The 15,437-nt window shown below is 39.3% G+C and overlaps 4 protein-coding genes across 6 annotated transcripts; 2 read left to right on the top strand and 2 right to left on the bottom strand.

Annotated features, from left to right (window-relative positions):
* LOC104705382 (DEAD-box ATP-dependent RNA helicase 56-like) lies at window positions 346–9,416 on the bottom strand. 2 transcript variants are annotated; one of them, XM_019228217.1, is made up of 12 exons: window positions 9,329–9,416; window positions 9,048–9,172; window positions 8,751–8,851; window positions 8,072–8,244; window positions 7,736–7,967; window positions 7,533–7,651; window positions 6,945–7,001; window positions 6,669–6,853; window positions 6,427–6,571; window positions 6,243–6,326; window positions 6,086–6,149; window positions 346–365 (listed from the first exon to the last, which is right to left on the bottom strand). In XM_019228217.1, exons 2-12 carry the CDS (start codon window positions 9,158–9,160, stop codon window positions 355–357), a joined length of 1,284 nt encoding a protein of 427 aa, XP_019083762.1. In that variant the 5' UTR covers window positions 9,161–9,172; window positions 9,329–9,416; the 3' UTR covers window positions 346–354. The 2 variants fall into 2 exon arrangements, with proteins under 2 accessions (XP_019083762.1, XP_010419674.1); XM_010421372.2 differs by lacking the exon at window positions 346–365 and adding an exon at window positions 5,717–5,993.
* Window positions 2,742–5,420, top strand: LOC104709083 (glutamate receptor 2.5-like). The gene is made up of 4 exons (XM_019228216.1): window positions 2,742–4,004; window positions 4,134–4,449; window positions 4,555–4,961; window positions 5,040–5,420. The coding sequence occupies exons 1-4, from the start codon at window positions 2,742–2,744 to the stop codon at window positions 5,418–5,420; spliced, it is 2,367 nt and encodes a 788-aa protein (XP_019083761.1).
* Window positions 9,770–13,411, top strand: LOC104705381 (DEAD-box ATP-dependent RNA helicase 56-like). 2 transcript variants are annotated; one of them, XM_010421370.2, is made up of 12 exons: window positions 9,770–9,848; window positions 9,983–10,114; window positions 10,302–10,402; window positions 10,896–11,068; window positions 11,176–11,407; window positions 11,502–11,620; window positions 12,157–12,213; window positions 12,305–12,489; window positions 12,577–12,721; window positions 12,817–12,900; window positions 12,994–13,057; window positions 13,145–13,411. In XM_010421370.2, exons 2-12 carry the CDS (start codon window positions 10,002–10,004, stop codon window positions 13,153–13,155), a joined length of 1,284 nt encoding a protein of 427 aa, XP_010419672.1. In that variant the 5' UTR covers window positions 9,770–9,848; window positions 9,983–10,001; the 3' UTR covers window positions 13,156–13,411. The 2 variants fall into 2 exon arrangements, with proteins under 2 accessions (XP_010419672.1, XP_010419673.1); XM_010421371.1 differs by lacking the exon at window positions 9,770–9,848 and having other exon boundaries at window positions 10,760–11,068.
* LOC104705380 (ethylene-responsive transcription factor SHINE 2) lies at window positions 13,869–15,171 on the bottom strand. The gene is made up of 3 exons (XM_010421369.2): window positions 15,096–15,171; window positions 14,880–14,970; window positions 13,869–14,593 (listed from the first exon to the last, which is right to left on the bottom strand). Exons 2-3 carry the CDS (start codon window positions 14,957–14,959, stop codon window positions 14,116–14,118), a joined length of 558 nt encoding a protein of 185 aa, XP_010419671.1. The 5' UTR covers window positions 14,960–14,970; window positions 15,096–15,171; the 3' UTR covers window positions 13,869–14,115.

Genomic DNA, 15,437 nt, shown 5'->3' with positions numbered 1-15,437 from the left:
ATGTATGTGTTAAATGAATTCTAAGTATCAAAAAACGGTAGTAATAACAAGGAGTCTTCGCAGCTTAATAATTCTCACGTAAAGACTAAATGCTGAAGACTTTAATAAGCGTAATAATCTCTTGTACAGAAAAGACAGGACAGTTCTTAACAGTTTGGAGTTGCTAGATCTCTGGTTTTTAAAAGAATTACAAAGGTTCTAAATATATGGAAAACCCTGTCCTCATAGAAAAGACTAAAATAGCAACAAACTGAGCGAGAGATAGTTGTGGAACTCCATGACCGCTTTGAACACCAACAACAACAACAAGGTCAAAATCTGAAGAGTTACTTCCTGAAACACGATGTTACTTGTTTAAGACGGCACTGAACAACATATAAGAAGAAGAAACAAGCATTACTATCTAAACCAGAGAGAACCAAGCTTTTGCACATTTGGTAAAAGTATTTCACACTTACTGTATGTGGAGTTATATATAAATCTGCTCAGGGAGTTCTTTTATATCAACCTCAAACGTCTCTTGTACCTGTCCACATTCAAAATTGCTACATTACTGTTTGTACCGGGGATTACATGGTTTAAACAAATAAAGATTTTGTGGGAAAGAGTAAGCAAGTTCTTTTATTAATCGGGGAGAACGTGAGATCGTCACTTAAAACAAGTCGGATTGGAGCTTGTTAGTCCACAAACGAACTAGTAAGCTTAAAGTGACGAACTGAAAGCAAGAACGAATTATACGAAAGACAATAGCAGTTTTCGATGCAAAGTATTGCTTTGTAGGTATTGTCTGCGGGTCAGAATGATGATCCCAATAAATGCCTTCTCCTTTTATAGGGGACTGTCGACCTAGGGATATCTAGGGTTTTCGTCGTGAATTCCCGAGATTGCCCCTTTGCGGGAATTAGTGGACTTGCTCCCAATCTTGTCGGGCCGAGATTGCAATTAATAAATCTCGTTGGGCCGAGTGGCATATTGGGCGTAGCCCATATCCAACAATAGTCCCCCCCTTAGTCCGGAGAGTGGCAGTCCTTCTGCGATCGGCGGGCGTACTTGAACTGTCCGTAATATGCCCGCTCGGCACATATAGTCTCAGGTCGCTTCTATGGAACAAAATTGCTACAGCGATTCTTCTGTAGTCACCAGGCTCGTTCTCCGAGAGATACCGTGGATATCCAGCAGTTTTTACTTTAAGCGCGGTACTTGATGAATTTCCCGAAAAAGAGCAGATCGCAGATCGAAGCGACGGATTACGGCAGTAAAATTTCCGTTTTATTTACTTATTTATGTATCCACCCTCTTCTCCTTTTTCTTCACCTCCTCCACTTCCATAAAAAAGGTAATTTCTCTCTCTCTATTCTTTTTAACTTTTGCGTTTGTGTTTTCTCTCTCTCTCTCCTTCTCTTTATTTGGCGATCGCAAAGTCCTATCCGATCATCGTCACTCTCACTCGCGAGATCACAATGGTCGGCTCAATTCCGTCGTTCGATCCGGATCGGCAAGGGTTCGTTGCTGGCGATTTTGCTCGTGATCCGGGGAGGCTTGATCGGCTACTGCCGACGTCTTTAAGAGGCGCTAGTGAGCTCGGCGATGTTGGCGTCGATAGAGAGGGTGGCAGGCCCGATGGGTTTCGCGAGATCGAGGGTAGTCCGGCGGAGATTGGTGAGATCGGAAATTGGCGCCGATCTGAGGAGATTAGTAGAGTCGAAGGTCGGTCAATTGGTTTTGAGATCGGCGGAGCAGTTGAGACGGAAGATCGACGAAGGGGTGTGAACGAGGTCGGCACATCTCTTGAGTTCACCCTCGGCGATACTAGTCACGCCGGCGGTCGGCGTATTATTCCTGAGGATGGTCGTTGTGAGATCGGCAATGTTGAGACGGGAGATCGGCAAAGGGGTCTTGAGGTCGGCATTTGCGAGCTCGACGCCGACCTTGACGAGATCGACATTACTCGCGAGATCGGTCCAAGTACAAGAAGCCGTAGGGTTCGGCCAAGTGATGAGAGGGAGACGGGAGATCGGCACAATAGTGTGCTCGGCACAACTATGCTCGGCGGCGACGAGCTTGGCACGACTGATCTCCGAATTGCGATTGGTTCCGATCTCGGAATTCAGGTACTCAGATCTTCCACACATTAAATTTTACTACAATATGTTGTTATGCTATATTTCGATATGAACAATCCTAATAATATGGAAAGAAGTGTTCTTTCTATACAATAGTCAAAACTATGTCTAGTTTTTCTTATAAATCTGAAAAGTCCTTGTCTTTTGGAAGTGATGACAGCAATCAAATCTTTAAATGTTTCGTGAAACACAAGAAAGTAAACATAAGATTTAAATATGAAATTATAATATAATATACCTCTAAAATGTTTTAGTCAAAATAAAAAAAAAAATCTTTAATTGATGATATAAGAATAATTTTAGTAAAAGAAAATTGGAGGGGATTCTGGATCAAAATCTCAGATCCATATAATTTGTGCACATACAATTTTTTAATTGACGTCAACGAACACCAACACGAAGTATGGTATATGCAAACATTGACCGAAATGGATCGGAACACAATTTCAACTGATCAGTTTTGCTTTGCTTTCCTACTTTCACTTAACTAAACTTTTAAAACCTGATTTTTTATTTAACTGAGTTCACTACACCTTTTAATAATGCAACCTTAACTTTGTAGCTTTATACTTGATAAAGAAGAGGGAAGTGGTGGCCATTATAGGACCAGGGACATCAATGGAAGCTCCATTTTTAATCAACCTAGGAAATCAAACTAAAGTTCCAATCATTTCATTCTCTGCAACAAGCCCTCTTCTTGATTCCCTCCGTAGTCCATATTTCATTAGAGCCACACACGACGATTCCTCTCAAGTCCATGCTATTCGCGCCATCATAGAGTCATTTAGATGGAGAGAAGTTGTACCTATCTACGCGGACAATGAGTTCGGAGAAGGTATTCTTCCTTACTTAGTCGACGCTTTTCAAGAGATTAACGTGCGTATCCGATATCGAAGTGCCATCTCGTTACATTTCTCTGATGATCAAATCAAGAAAGAGCTCTACAAACTAATGACCATGCCCACTAGGGTGTTTATCGTGCACATGCTGCCTGATCTCGGATCAAGGCTTTTTGCGATAGCCAACGAGGTTGGTATGATGAATAAAGGATATGTATGGATTGTTACAAATGGTATAGCTGACCTCATGAGTGTAATGGGAGAATCAAGCTTGGAGAATATGCATGGTGTCTTGGGCGTCAAGACATACTTTGCAGGATCAAAAGAGCTAATGTATCTTGAAGCTCGTTGGCGAAAAAGATTTGGAAGAGAAGAGCTAAACAATTTTGCATGTTGGGCTTATGATGCTGCCACAGCACTTGCATTGTCCATTGAGGAGATCAGTAACGTAAACATGAGGTTCAATAAGACCAAAACAAACACTTCAAGAGAAGATATAGGCACTGATCTTGATGACCTCGGCGTTTCTCTCTCTGGTCCCAAGCTTCTTCAAGCGTTATCAACAGTCAGTTTCAAAGGTGTTGCCGGGAGATTTCAGCTAAAGACCGGAAAGCTAGAGGCAAAGACTTTCAAGATAATCAATATAGAGGAAACTGGAGAAAGAACTGTTGGCTTTTGGAAATCAAAAGTAGGATTATTGAAGAGCCTACAAGTGGATCAAATTTTATACAGCTCGCGTCGCCTTAGACCGATTATATGGCCTGGGGACACTATTTTTGTGCCTAAAGGATGGGAATTCCCAACAAACGCAAAGAAGCTGAGAATAGCAGTTCCAAAGAAGGATGGTTTCAACAACTTTGTCAAGGTAACAAAGGATGAAAACACTAATGTACCAATAGTCACTGGTTTTTGCATAGATGTTTTCGACATGGTGATGAGACAAATGCCATATGCTGTCTCCTATGAGTACATTCCCTTTGAAACTCCTGATGGAAAACCTCGTGGGAGTTACGATGAAATGGTTCATAATGTGTTTCTTGGGGTATGTTACTTGATATACCTGTGAAGATACCCAATTCTTTTTTAAAACGTTAGGCGTCCACGGTGGATAAAGACTCAAATTCAGTATCAAGCTAAAATGTTTAAATCTTTTTTCAAATGATGTTAACAGGTGTTTGATGGAGCTGTAGGTGATACAACGATCTTGGCTAATCGGTCGCATTATGTCGATTTTGCGTTGCCGTACTCCGAGACAGGTGTTGTATTCGTGGTACCGGTCAAGGATGGGAAAGAAAAAGGAGAATGGGTCTTTTTGAAGCCTTTAACAATGGAGCTCTGGTTGATCACTGCTGCTTCTTTCATCTACATTGGAATCATGGTTTGGATTTTTGAGTTCCAAGCAGATGAGGACTTCAAGAAACAGAGGATAATTGATAAAATATCTAATGTGTTCTACTTCTCATTTTCGACTCTCTTTTTCGCACACAGTGAGTCTTTTTTGTCAACACACAACTTTAGCTTCTAATTCATTACTACTTGAAAATCTTTGAAACAACAAAACCGAAAAGTGATAACCACGTTTTGTTTTATAGGGAGGCCATCAGAGAGCTTTTTCACAAGGGTTCTTGTTGTGGTTTGGTGCTTTGTGTTGCTAATTCTGACTCAGAGCTACACAGCAACACTGACATCTATGCTGACGGTTCAAGAGCTTCGACCAACAGTGAGACACATGGATGACCTGAGGAAGAGCGGAGTGAACATTGGATATCAGACTGGTTCCTTTACATTCGAAAGGCTGAAACAAATGCGTTGCGATGAATCTAGGTTGAAGACGTATAATTCTCCGGAAGAAATGCGTGAACTCTTTCTCAACAAGAGCAGCAACGGCGGGATTGATGCTGCGTTCGATGAAGTCGCTTATATCAAGCTTTTCATGGCTAAATACTGCTCAGAGTATTCCATTATCGAGCCTACCTTTAAGGCTGATGGCTTTGGCTTTGTAAGTAAATTAGCTCTGGTTAATATTTTTGTTAAGACTTTGAATGGTGATTTTAAATTTTCCCAATGATTCGTGCAGGCATTTCCACTGGGATCTCCATTGGTGTCAGATATTTCAAGACAGATCTTGAACTTAACAGAGGGAGAGACCATGAGAGCTATAGAGAACAAGTGGTTCCTTGGAGAAAAACATTGTCTGGACTCGACCACATCGGATACACCAATCCAGCTCGATCACCACAGCTTCGAGGCACTATTTCTGATCGTCTTTGTTGTTTCTATAATTCTACTCTTACTCATGTTGGCCTCTAGAAGATACCAAGAGAGACAAGGCAAGGTTTCACCCAATAAACCAAATGATCAAGCCAATGCAGCTCAAGAAGAAGTCCATGAAGAAGGTAATGTTGGAGATCATATTGTGGAAGTCGACACAACTGACTTCAAAGACTATGCCCTTTAGAAGAGCTGCGACACTGTCAAGGCTATAGTCAGCGTAGTCAAAACTAACCTCTAGGTTTTTCAGTTTCACTCTAATTAGTTTGCACTCACTTTTGTTAATCAGTATTTTTTTAGGAGCATATGAACAACTGCAAACAGAACAAGCTGTGCATTGAAAACGATGGAATGATTGAAACTACTCTTACCTACCACATGAAACCAGTTCATTAGCAAGCATCAAAGACACAATTAACGCTGAGGATTCGTAGCAACATTCAATGAGAATCGCTTTGCATTTAACTAAGGAACAACGAAGCAGTAATCAAGTCAACACTAAACCCTGAGATTTAAAACATAACAATCTCTTTTACAAAAAACAGGACAGCTCTGAACTGTGTGCTTTTGGACAGTAGCTCAATCTCATTTTTAAAGAGTTACAAACGGTCTAAATATATGGAAAAACTTGTCCACAATAGGAAAGACTACAATAGCAGCAAACGGAGTGAGAGATAGCTGTGAACCTCCATGACCCCTACAAGGTTGAAATCTGAAGAGGTTTCTTCCTGAGAGAAGATGCTACTTGTTTAAGATGGCACTGAACAAAGAGTAAGAAGAAGAAACAACATTAGTATCAAAACCAGACAGAACCAAACTTTTGCATAATTGGTAAAAAGATTTCACACTTACTGTATGTGGAGGTATCAATCTGCTCAGGGAGTTCCTTTATATCAACCTCAAACCTATCTTGCACCTGTCACATTCAAAATTGATACATTACTAAAATAATCCAAATCAATATAAGGGGAGTTTCCAAAGGACTTAATGACAACGTGAAACTCCATACCTGATTAAGAACCTCTGAATCTGAGGAAGATGCAACAAATGTGATAGCAAGACCCTTGGTTCCAAATCTACCAGCTCTCCCAACCTATTACGAGACAGTGCAAAACAGTAACGTTACAAAAGCCCTTTCAGTGAGATGATTAACCAGTTAATAAATTTCAGGATTCTATAAATACAATACTTACCCTGTGAAGATATGTATCAGCAGAATCTGGCATGTCATAGTTGATAACAATGTTCACACGCTCAATGTCAATGCCTCTTCCAACCAAGTCAGTCGCCACAAGGATCCTCTTGTGCCCTTCCTTGAAGCTTTTGTATCGGGTCAACCTACATATCACATCATATTGGGCTCAAGAGTTGGCCTTTCAATGAGGAATTTGAGAGCAATCGGGAAAGAGTTGAATTTCTAAGATAGTGTACAAACCTCTCTTCTTGAGACATGCCAGAGTGGATGCATATTGAGGGGAAATTGCATTCTACCAGCAACTTGTTAAGCTCCGCAGCTCTGCTCACGCTCTTCACAAATATGACAACTTGGTTGAAGTCCAACGCATCAAGAAGGTCATTCAGCTTGCGGTTTTTCTCCATCTCGCTCAGTTTGATGTAGTGCTGTTACAGTAAGACAGAAAAAAATTAATGAATTAAGTATGACGCATCAACTAAAATGAATTATCAAAAGACCTCAAACTAGTTAAAGTACCTGGACAAGTCCATGAAGAGTCAACTTGGCTTCATCATCAACATATATTTCCATTGGCTGTAAGGAACAGATATCAGAGTAAATGGTATTAGCAAGCTTTCCTCAGGCAGTTACTTCCACTACAAAAATGAGGATGGATGAAGAACCCCTGAACTGAAATCCTCGTCCATCAGGTTCTCTTCAATGATGTGAGTTTTGCTATAAACCATCAAATATTGGTCGGCACATAAAGGCCCATACGAGCAAGATGAAGCATTGGGACATCACAACACCTATACCCAAAACCCACCCAGCATTGTCCGAATTGCAAAGAAATTGAAACTGAAAAAGGTAATGATGAAAGAATATCCTGTTGTGGAAACTGCAAAGGTCACTGAACCACACCAACGCTATAGAGTCTCACACCCACAGTTCTCAACCCCTATAAACTACCCAAAGCATTATTGGATTGAGACCCATCCAAGGATCAGCTGCAGCTTTTCTAGCGCAGAAGCGGCTCAATAATGCTATGATCTCCCAAAGAAGGTTAAAGATAATTCAAAACTAGAAGACTTGCAAAGCGAGAGAGAATCGGCCATGGAACATTACATCTTGCATAAATTTCTTGCAGACTGGGCGTATCTCTTTGCTGAGGGTTGCTGAGAACATCATTACTTGTTTGTCGTGAGGAGTCATCTTGAAAATCTCTTGCACATCCCTCCGCATGTCTGATAAATAATAGCTAAAAGTGTTAAAACACACAATTATTCAGGGATAGGAAGATGTAATAAGGATGTAAGAAATCAAAATACCAAGTGACTCGAGCATTTTATCACACTCGTCAAGAATAAAATGCCTCGCATTTTTCAAAGAGAGATCTTTGTCCCTGGCAAGTGCAAGCACACGACCAGGTGTACCAACAACAATGTGAGGACATTCATTCTTCAACAAGTCTTTGTGAATTTTAATGTTGACTCCACCATAGAACACCGAAACCTTTGTATCAGGTAGATAGGTACTGAATCGCACGAACTCATTGCAGATCTGCAAGTAATTTTCAGCATCAAGGCAAAATAAGCATTAGACATCTTGGGGGCAAAAGACAGAACTATAACAGCAAAGAACCTGAGTTATTCAAAAGGTCATACCTGGTAAGCCAGCTCCCTTGTATGGCACAAAACAAGTGCAGAAACTTGTCCAGGAGATGGTTCAATCTGTTGAAGAGTAGACAACACAAACACAGCAGTCTTCCCCATACCAGATTTTGCTTGGCAAATAACATCCATGCCCAAGATAGCTTGAGGGATACATTCATGTTGAACTGGTGGAGAACCAAAGAAAATTGCACCGAAGGAACCGTTTAGAAGTAGAATATAACCTCCTTATCTTTATAATTGGTGGCTTTACGACATGCTAAGCTCAGTCCAAATTCAATAGATTGAAATAACGTTTATTACCTGGAAATAAAGTAATCATTCAAACGTTAATAGACAAAGAAAACAAAACCAATTATAACTTAATAAAAAAACAAAGAATCTGAACTCATAATCACCACAATTTACTTAAGACTTAGGTAGATGATAAGCACATGACCAAGATAAAGGTACAAATATAACATAAAGTACAAATATCTTAAACCAACATATCTTCTCAATACTAGGTTAAGTACATAAAAATTAAATGAATAAGGACAACAAGGACAACAAGTACATATCTTATGCGGAAGTAATTTATCTAGATTTATACCATGTAATTCGATAATAGAATAAAGTAAGGCAATGGTAAGGAACAAGACTCGAAAAAGGGTGAGAGTATAATTGTAATTACCTTCAGATGGATGTTCAAATCCTGAGTCAACAATAGCTCGGAGAAGCTCCGGTTTTAAGAGGAAGTCTCTGAATCCAGAACTGTGTATTCCAACATAACCTCTGGCACAAAAAGAAAAACACATGAGTATCTTATCTAAGCTTTGAGTAATTCTAGCATTGAAGAACTTAGAAATTGCAAATCTCAAAGCTAAGCGACAAACCAAACCCTTACTGCTAACAAGTAGTAACCTAAGAAACCCCCAATTTAAACATCCACTATCTCAAAAACCAGATCGAGAAGAAATATAAAACTCACTTTTTCACGGCTTCGGCGTTAACTTTACTTCCAGAATCTAAGACCTTCTCGTCTTCTTCCTCGTAATCCAAAAGCTCCTCCTCGTAGGCTTCGTTGTCTCTAGCATCTCCCATACTTCACAGATTCTACAAACAGAAGAGAAATTTCAGAAAAAGTTGGCAATTTAACGCAAAATTAAAAACCCTAAAATTTGGCGAGAAAGCGTATAGCGTTCTCGAACCCTAGGCGAGTGGATTAGCTAATAATCAATGGAAGCTGATGGATTGAGAGCGAGAAGATACCTGAGAACTGAGCAGAGCTCGTTAGATCGCGAAATCGAATTAGGGTTTCGAAATCTCTGATTGCGAGAGCAAGTAGAAAATATCTGCGCTTCGCTCGAGTCAAAGAGACAGTATATAGTGAAGAAGACTGGATAGGGTTGAACTGGGTCTAAACTGGGCTTTGTTTCAATGGGCCTATAATATTTTCCCCTAATGGGTTTACGATTACAGGAAACAATAAAGCCTCGCCCACAAAACAGTAAAACAGTTCGGTTAAATCTCTATGGTTAGTACTTTAGCAGTGTTCTTAATTTCTTATCCTCCAGACCAAACTGACCGACTTAAGTTCTTAGTCAAGTTGACTGGATTACAAGGCCGAATCGTAGGCCCATTAAAGTAAAGCCCATTCTCAACCCTATCTAGTCTCCCTATATATATTTTACGTACACCAACGCGGCGTAGATATTTTAATTTTCTTCAATCAGAGATTTCGAAACCCTAATCCGATTTCCAGATCCAACCAGCTCTGCTCATCTCTCAGGTAAAAATCTTCGCTCCAAGTTCATCATCGAGTTTAGACTCCATAGTTCGAGAACCCTATTGTATAGAGTTCTACAAATCTTAGTCTTAGGTATCTGTTTTGGATTTGGTATCTTACCCGTAAATTTTGCACAGCTTGTAGAATTTGCGAAGTATGGGAGACGCTAGAGACAACGAAGCCTACGAGGAGGAGCTCTTGGACTATGAAGAAGAAGACGAGAAGGTTCCAGATTCAGGAACTAAAGTTAACGGCGAAGCCGTGAAAAAGTGAGTTTTATGTTTTTCCTCGATCTCTTTTTTGAGACGGATGTTTAAATTAGGGGTTTCTTGGGTTACTACTTGTTAGCTGTAAGGGCTTGGTTTGTCGCTTAGGATTTGCAATTTCTAAGTTCTTCAATGCTAGAACTACTCGAATCTTATATAAGATAATCATGTGTTTTTCTCTTTGGGCCAGAGGGTACGTGGGAATACACAGTTCTGGATTCAGAGACTTCCTCCTAAAGCCGGAGCTTCTCCGAGCTATTGTTGACTCAGGATTTGAACATCCATCTGAAGGTAATTTCAATTATATTCTCACCCTGTTTTGAGTCTTGTTCCTTACCATTGCCTTGCTTAATTCTATTATCGAATTAAATGGTATATATCTAGATAAATTACTTCCGCATAAGATTTGTACTTGTTGTCCTTATTCATTTAATTTTTATGTGCTTAGCCTAGTATTGAGAAGATATGTTGGTTTAAGATATTTGTACTTTATGTTATATTTGTACTTCGTCTCTGTCATGTGCTTACCGTCTACCCACGTCTACTTAAAGTTGTGGTAATTATGAGTTCAGATTCTTTGTTTTTTTCAGTTATAATTTGGTTTTGTTTTCTTTGTCTATTAACGTTTGACTGATTACTTTTTTCCAGGTAATAAACGCTATTTCAATCTATTGAATTTGGACTGAGCTTAGCATGTCGTAAAGCCACCAATTATAAAGATATGGAGGTTATATTCTACTTCTAAACGGTTCCTTCGGTGCAATTTTCTTTGGTTCTCCACCAGTGCAACATGAATGTATCCCTCAAGCTATTTTGGGCATGGATGTTATCTGTCAAGCAAAATCTGGTATGGGAAAGACTGCTGTGTTTGTCCTTTCGACTCTGCAACAGATCGAACCATCTCCTGGCCAGGTTTCTGCACTTGTCTTGTGCCATACAAGAGAGTTGGCTTACCAGGTATGCCATTATGTTTTCTTATCTCGGGCCTTGGCTTATAATTGTTATGTTGTGTTTCTCAAAGTTGTCACATGCTTATAATATCTTGATGCTGAAATTACTTGCAGATCTGCAATGAGTTCGTGCGATTCAGTACCTATCTTCCTGATACAAAGGTGTCGGTGTTCTATGGTGGAGTCAACATCAAAATTCATAAAGACTTGCTGAAGAATGAATGTCCTCACATTGTTGTTGGTACACCTGGTAGGGTGCTTGCACTCGCCAGGGACAAAGATCTCTCTTTGAAGAATGTGAGGCATTTTATTCTTGACGAGTGTGATAAAATGCTCGAGTCACTTGGTATGCTGATTTCTGACATTCTATGTATAAGATATTTTACCTATCCTTGAAAAATTGTTATGTTTTAACACTTTCTTTTTTTATTTATTATCAGACATGCGGAGGGATGTGCAGGAGATATTTAAGATGACTCCTCACGATAAGCAAGTAATGATGTTCTCAGCTACGCTCAGCAAAGAGATACGCCCTGTCTGCAAGAAGTTTATGCAAGATGTAATGTCCCACAGCCAATACTACATCGGTTTGCAAGTCCTGTAATCATGAATTATTTTTAGCCTTTTCTGGGAGATCGTAGGTTTATTTGAGTACCTTCTGCCCTGGGAAACCTGCCATTGATACCTGCATGCAGGGTATCAATCGAATAATACATTGGGTAGTTTTTAGGGTTTGGAGAATTAGGAGAGTCTGTATGCAATCTAGCTTGTTGTTTAGTTATGTCTTTTTGCTCAGTGGGGTCTACTATCATCACGGTGTTTTTACTTTTCTACATATCTGCAATGCTAACAGTACTGGGTGGGTTATGAGTCGGGCGTTGTGAGTGCTCAAGGTTACATCCTGCTCAATTTTATTGGCCTTAATGTTCGGAGCAAAATTGATGTTTCACTTCAAAATTCACATCTTTGAAGAGGAAACCTGATGGACGAGGATCTCAGTTCAGGGGTTCTTCATCCGTCTTCATTTTTGTAGTGGAAGTCATTGCCTGAGGAAAGCTTGCTAATACCATTTACTCTGATATCTGTTCCTTTCAGCCAATGGAAATATATGTTGATGATGAAGCCAAGTTGACTCTTCATGGACTTGTCCAGGTACTTAAACTAGTTTGAGGTCCTTTGATTATTCATTTTTGTTGATGCTTCTTACTTAATTCATTGACTATTTTCTTTCTTACTGTAACAGCACTACATCAAACTGAGCGAGATGGAGAAAAACCGCAAGCTGAATGACCTTCTTGATGCGTTAGACTTCAACCAAGTTGTCATATTTGTGAAGAGCGTGAGCAGAGCTGCGGAGCTTAACAAGTTGCTGGTAGAATGCAATTTCCCCTCAATATGCATCCACTCTGGCATGTCTCAAGAAGAGAGGTTTGTACATTAATTTGAATGGTTCCTAATTGCTTTTAAAGCCCTCATGGAAAGCAACTTTGAAGGCTAATATGATGTGGTGTGTAGGTTGACTCGCTACAAAAGCTTCAAGGAAGGGCACAAGAGGATCCTTGTGGCGACTGATTTGGTAGGGAGAGGCATTGACATTGAGCGTGTCAATATTGTTATCAACTACGACATGCCAGATTCTGCAGATACATATCTTCACAGGGTAAATATTCGTATTTATTGAATCCTGAAATTTTGATCATCGATCACACTGAAGGGGCTCTCTTAACGTAACTGTGTTTCACTGTGTATATGTAGGTTGGGAGAGCTGGTAGATTTGGAACAAAAGGTCTAGCTATCACATTTGTTGCATTGGCTTCAGATTCTGGTGTTCTTAAACAGGTTTGGAGTTCGATCTTCTTCACATGTCCATCCATATTTTACTCGATATTGACTTGGGCATTTTAGTAATGTAGCAATTATTAATGTGGACAGGTACAAGAGAGGTTTGAGGTTGATATAAAGGAACTCCCTGAGCAGATTGATACCTCCACATACAGTAAGTGTGAAATCTTTTTACCAATTATTCCTAAGTTCGATTTGTCTGGGTTTTTGACATTGACGTTGTTTCTTCTTCTTTATGCAGTGCCGTCTTAAAGTAGGCTTCGTCTCTCAGGAGCACCTCTTCATCATACGGCCAAGGGGTCACGTGGAGGTTCTCGACTATCCCTGCTCTTCTGTGAGGACAATTTTTTTTCTTTTCTATATGTTTAGACCGTTTGTACTCTGAAAGAGAGCATGTTACTCTCCAGACCGTACTGTTTTTAGATCTGTCCTGGTTTTTGTACAAGAGATAATGATATTTTAGTCTTGATGTGAGAGAGCAAATCAGTAAGGTCTCTGAGTTTGGTTATTGGCTAATTTGTTTAGATTTATTTTCAAAATTGCTCTCATGAATGTCAAAATCAATTTCGAAAACATATCTGTTCAGGAATTGAATCTTCTATGGCTATACATTTAGTATCAGAAATAGGTTAACACTTACGAATATTGGACCAAGGAGGGTTCCATATTTAATGATGTTGTTTGAAGAAAAAAAACTCAGTGGATTGTCGTATCAATGATTCAGAGCGACTGTCTCACTGATTGAACTCACTCGGAGATAAACTTATCTCGGTCACGTATTCACAAGTAAAACCACTACATTAGAAGGGCAAGAGCAAAGCCATCTCCCTCTGTACGTTTAAATTTCCTGTGATGGTGAACAAAGCCTTTGTGCTTTTTTTTCTGTTTTATTTTTTTTTGCTATTTTAGCTTTGTGTTGATGAGTAGGCCGGTGAATACATAAAAACAAAGTACGTATATTAATAGATTACCCAAAATCCAACAATCTTTTATATCAATCAATCAGCACAACAAGCATGTATACTTTATAACAAAAAATACAAAAAAAAATACAAGTCTGTATATATATTACATTTTTTACGTGTATTTTTGACAATTTCTTACATGTATAAATCGATAAATAGATCACACTATAAGCTTTTAAAGAATATTAAAATCCGGAAAATAATGAAAAACCTTAATTCTTTTTTTTCAGACTCTAAAAAGTCAAAGTCAACTCCAGTTCAGCAACTCCTCGATCATCTCCATAGCTAATTGATCCTCATCACTAATAGCTTCTTCTTCTTCTTCTTGTTTCTCGACGTTTTGTTTCTTCAAACCCAAGTCAACCGAACTTTCGTTGGCTATGTTCCCAAGTTCCAGACGCATGACCCAAGTCGGACTCGTTTTCGACCCGGCCCGTTTCTGCCAAACTCCTAAGTGGGAACTGTCCGTGTCTAGACGGAGACATGTCAGTGACGGCGTTAGGTCTTTGCAGCTCTTCCTTAGCTTAGCGTTCAATAGCTCAGATAACGACTTTGGCGACATTAACTGAGAGTTAACGTCTTTAACGTGATCGGAGCCTTCCTCTGATTTTACGACCGGGAAATTTGTCTTAGCGTTCTGACCGTTCATTAGAAGAGCCGCTTGGTCGTAAGCTTTTGCAGCCGCTTCTGCCGTTTCGAATGTTCCAAGCCACACTCTTCTCTTCCTGATAATCTCATACCCACATGTATAAATACACTACATTCACTTCACTCCTTAACATATGCATATAATATTAGCTACGTACACATGAATCGACTTTGAAATGGGCTTTTTTTAACGTTTCTTTGTAGCGTTTATTTGCATTTAATCATATACAAATAAGTTTTGAATTTTTGATAAATACTTAACCATTGTAGCTTCATATGAAAACAAAAAAAATCATTGTACGTAATATGTAGACCCAAACATGAAAATATGTATTTGTATATACAGAGCCTAGCTACACTTACAAAAGAGGATGGCGAATCTCAGAGACCCAAGAACCCCATTGTCGCTGGCGGACACCTCGGAACTTCCTCGAATGTACCATCTTTTTTTTTCCTTCAAAAGAAGAAAACTTGATATAAGCTGATTTAAAAGTTAAGGTTCTTAGTTTCTCTCTTCTTAGCGTACATAGACAATAATTAGAAGAGATAGATAGAGACTGAGGTAGTCTCTGATCTTACTGTGGTTTGTGTCCAACTAACTATTTATATAGAGAGCTTTAATATTTTTGAAATTTCCCTTCGTATGTAAATCGACTTTTCTTCGACGATCTAATAAATTGGATTCACGATTATTGTAATTAAAATATTTGAGCCCCACTCTTTGTCTCTCAAACATCCGTGAGGGCCGTAAACATCAATTGATATTTATTCTCTATTTATGAATACAACTTCCTTACTTTATTAGAATGACTCTAGTGAAGACACGACTTGTGTCTTCATTTCTAATGTTGCTTTCATGCCATATGAGGACTCTCTTCTTCTTCTTTTTTTGTCTTTTCCCCCGACGACTCATATAGGGAC

The sequence above is a fragment of the Camelina sativa genome, chromosome 8 (assembly GCF_000633955.1).
Source record: "Camelina sativa cultivar DH55 chromosome 8, Cs, whole genome shotgun sequence".
Classification (NCBI taxonomy): Eukaryota; Viridiplantae; Streptophyta; class Magnoliopsida; order Brassicales; family Brassicaceae; genus Camelina; species Camelina sativa.
This window is presented reverse-complemented; position numbering and strand designations above follow the sequence as displayed.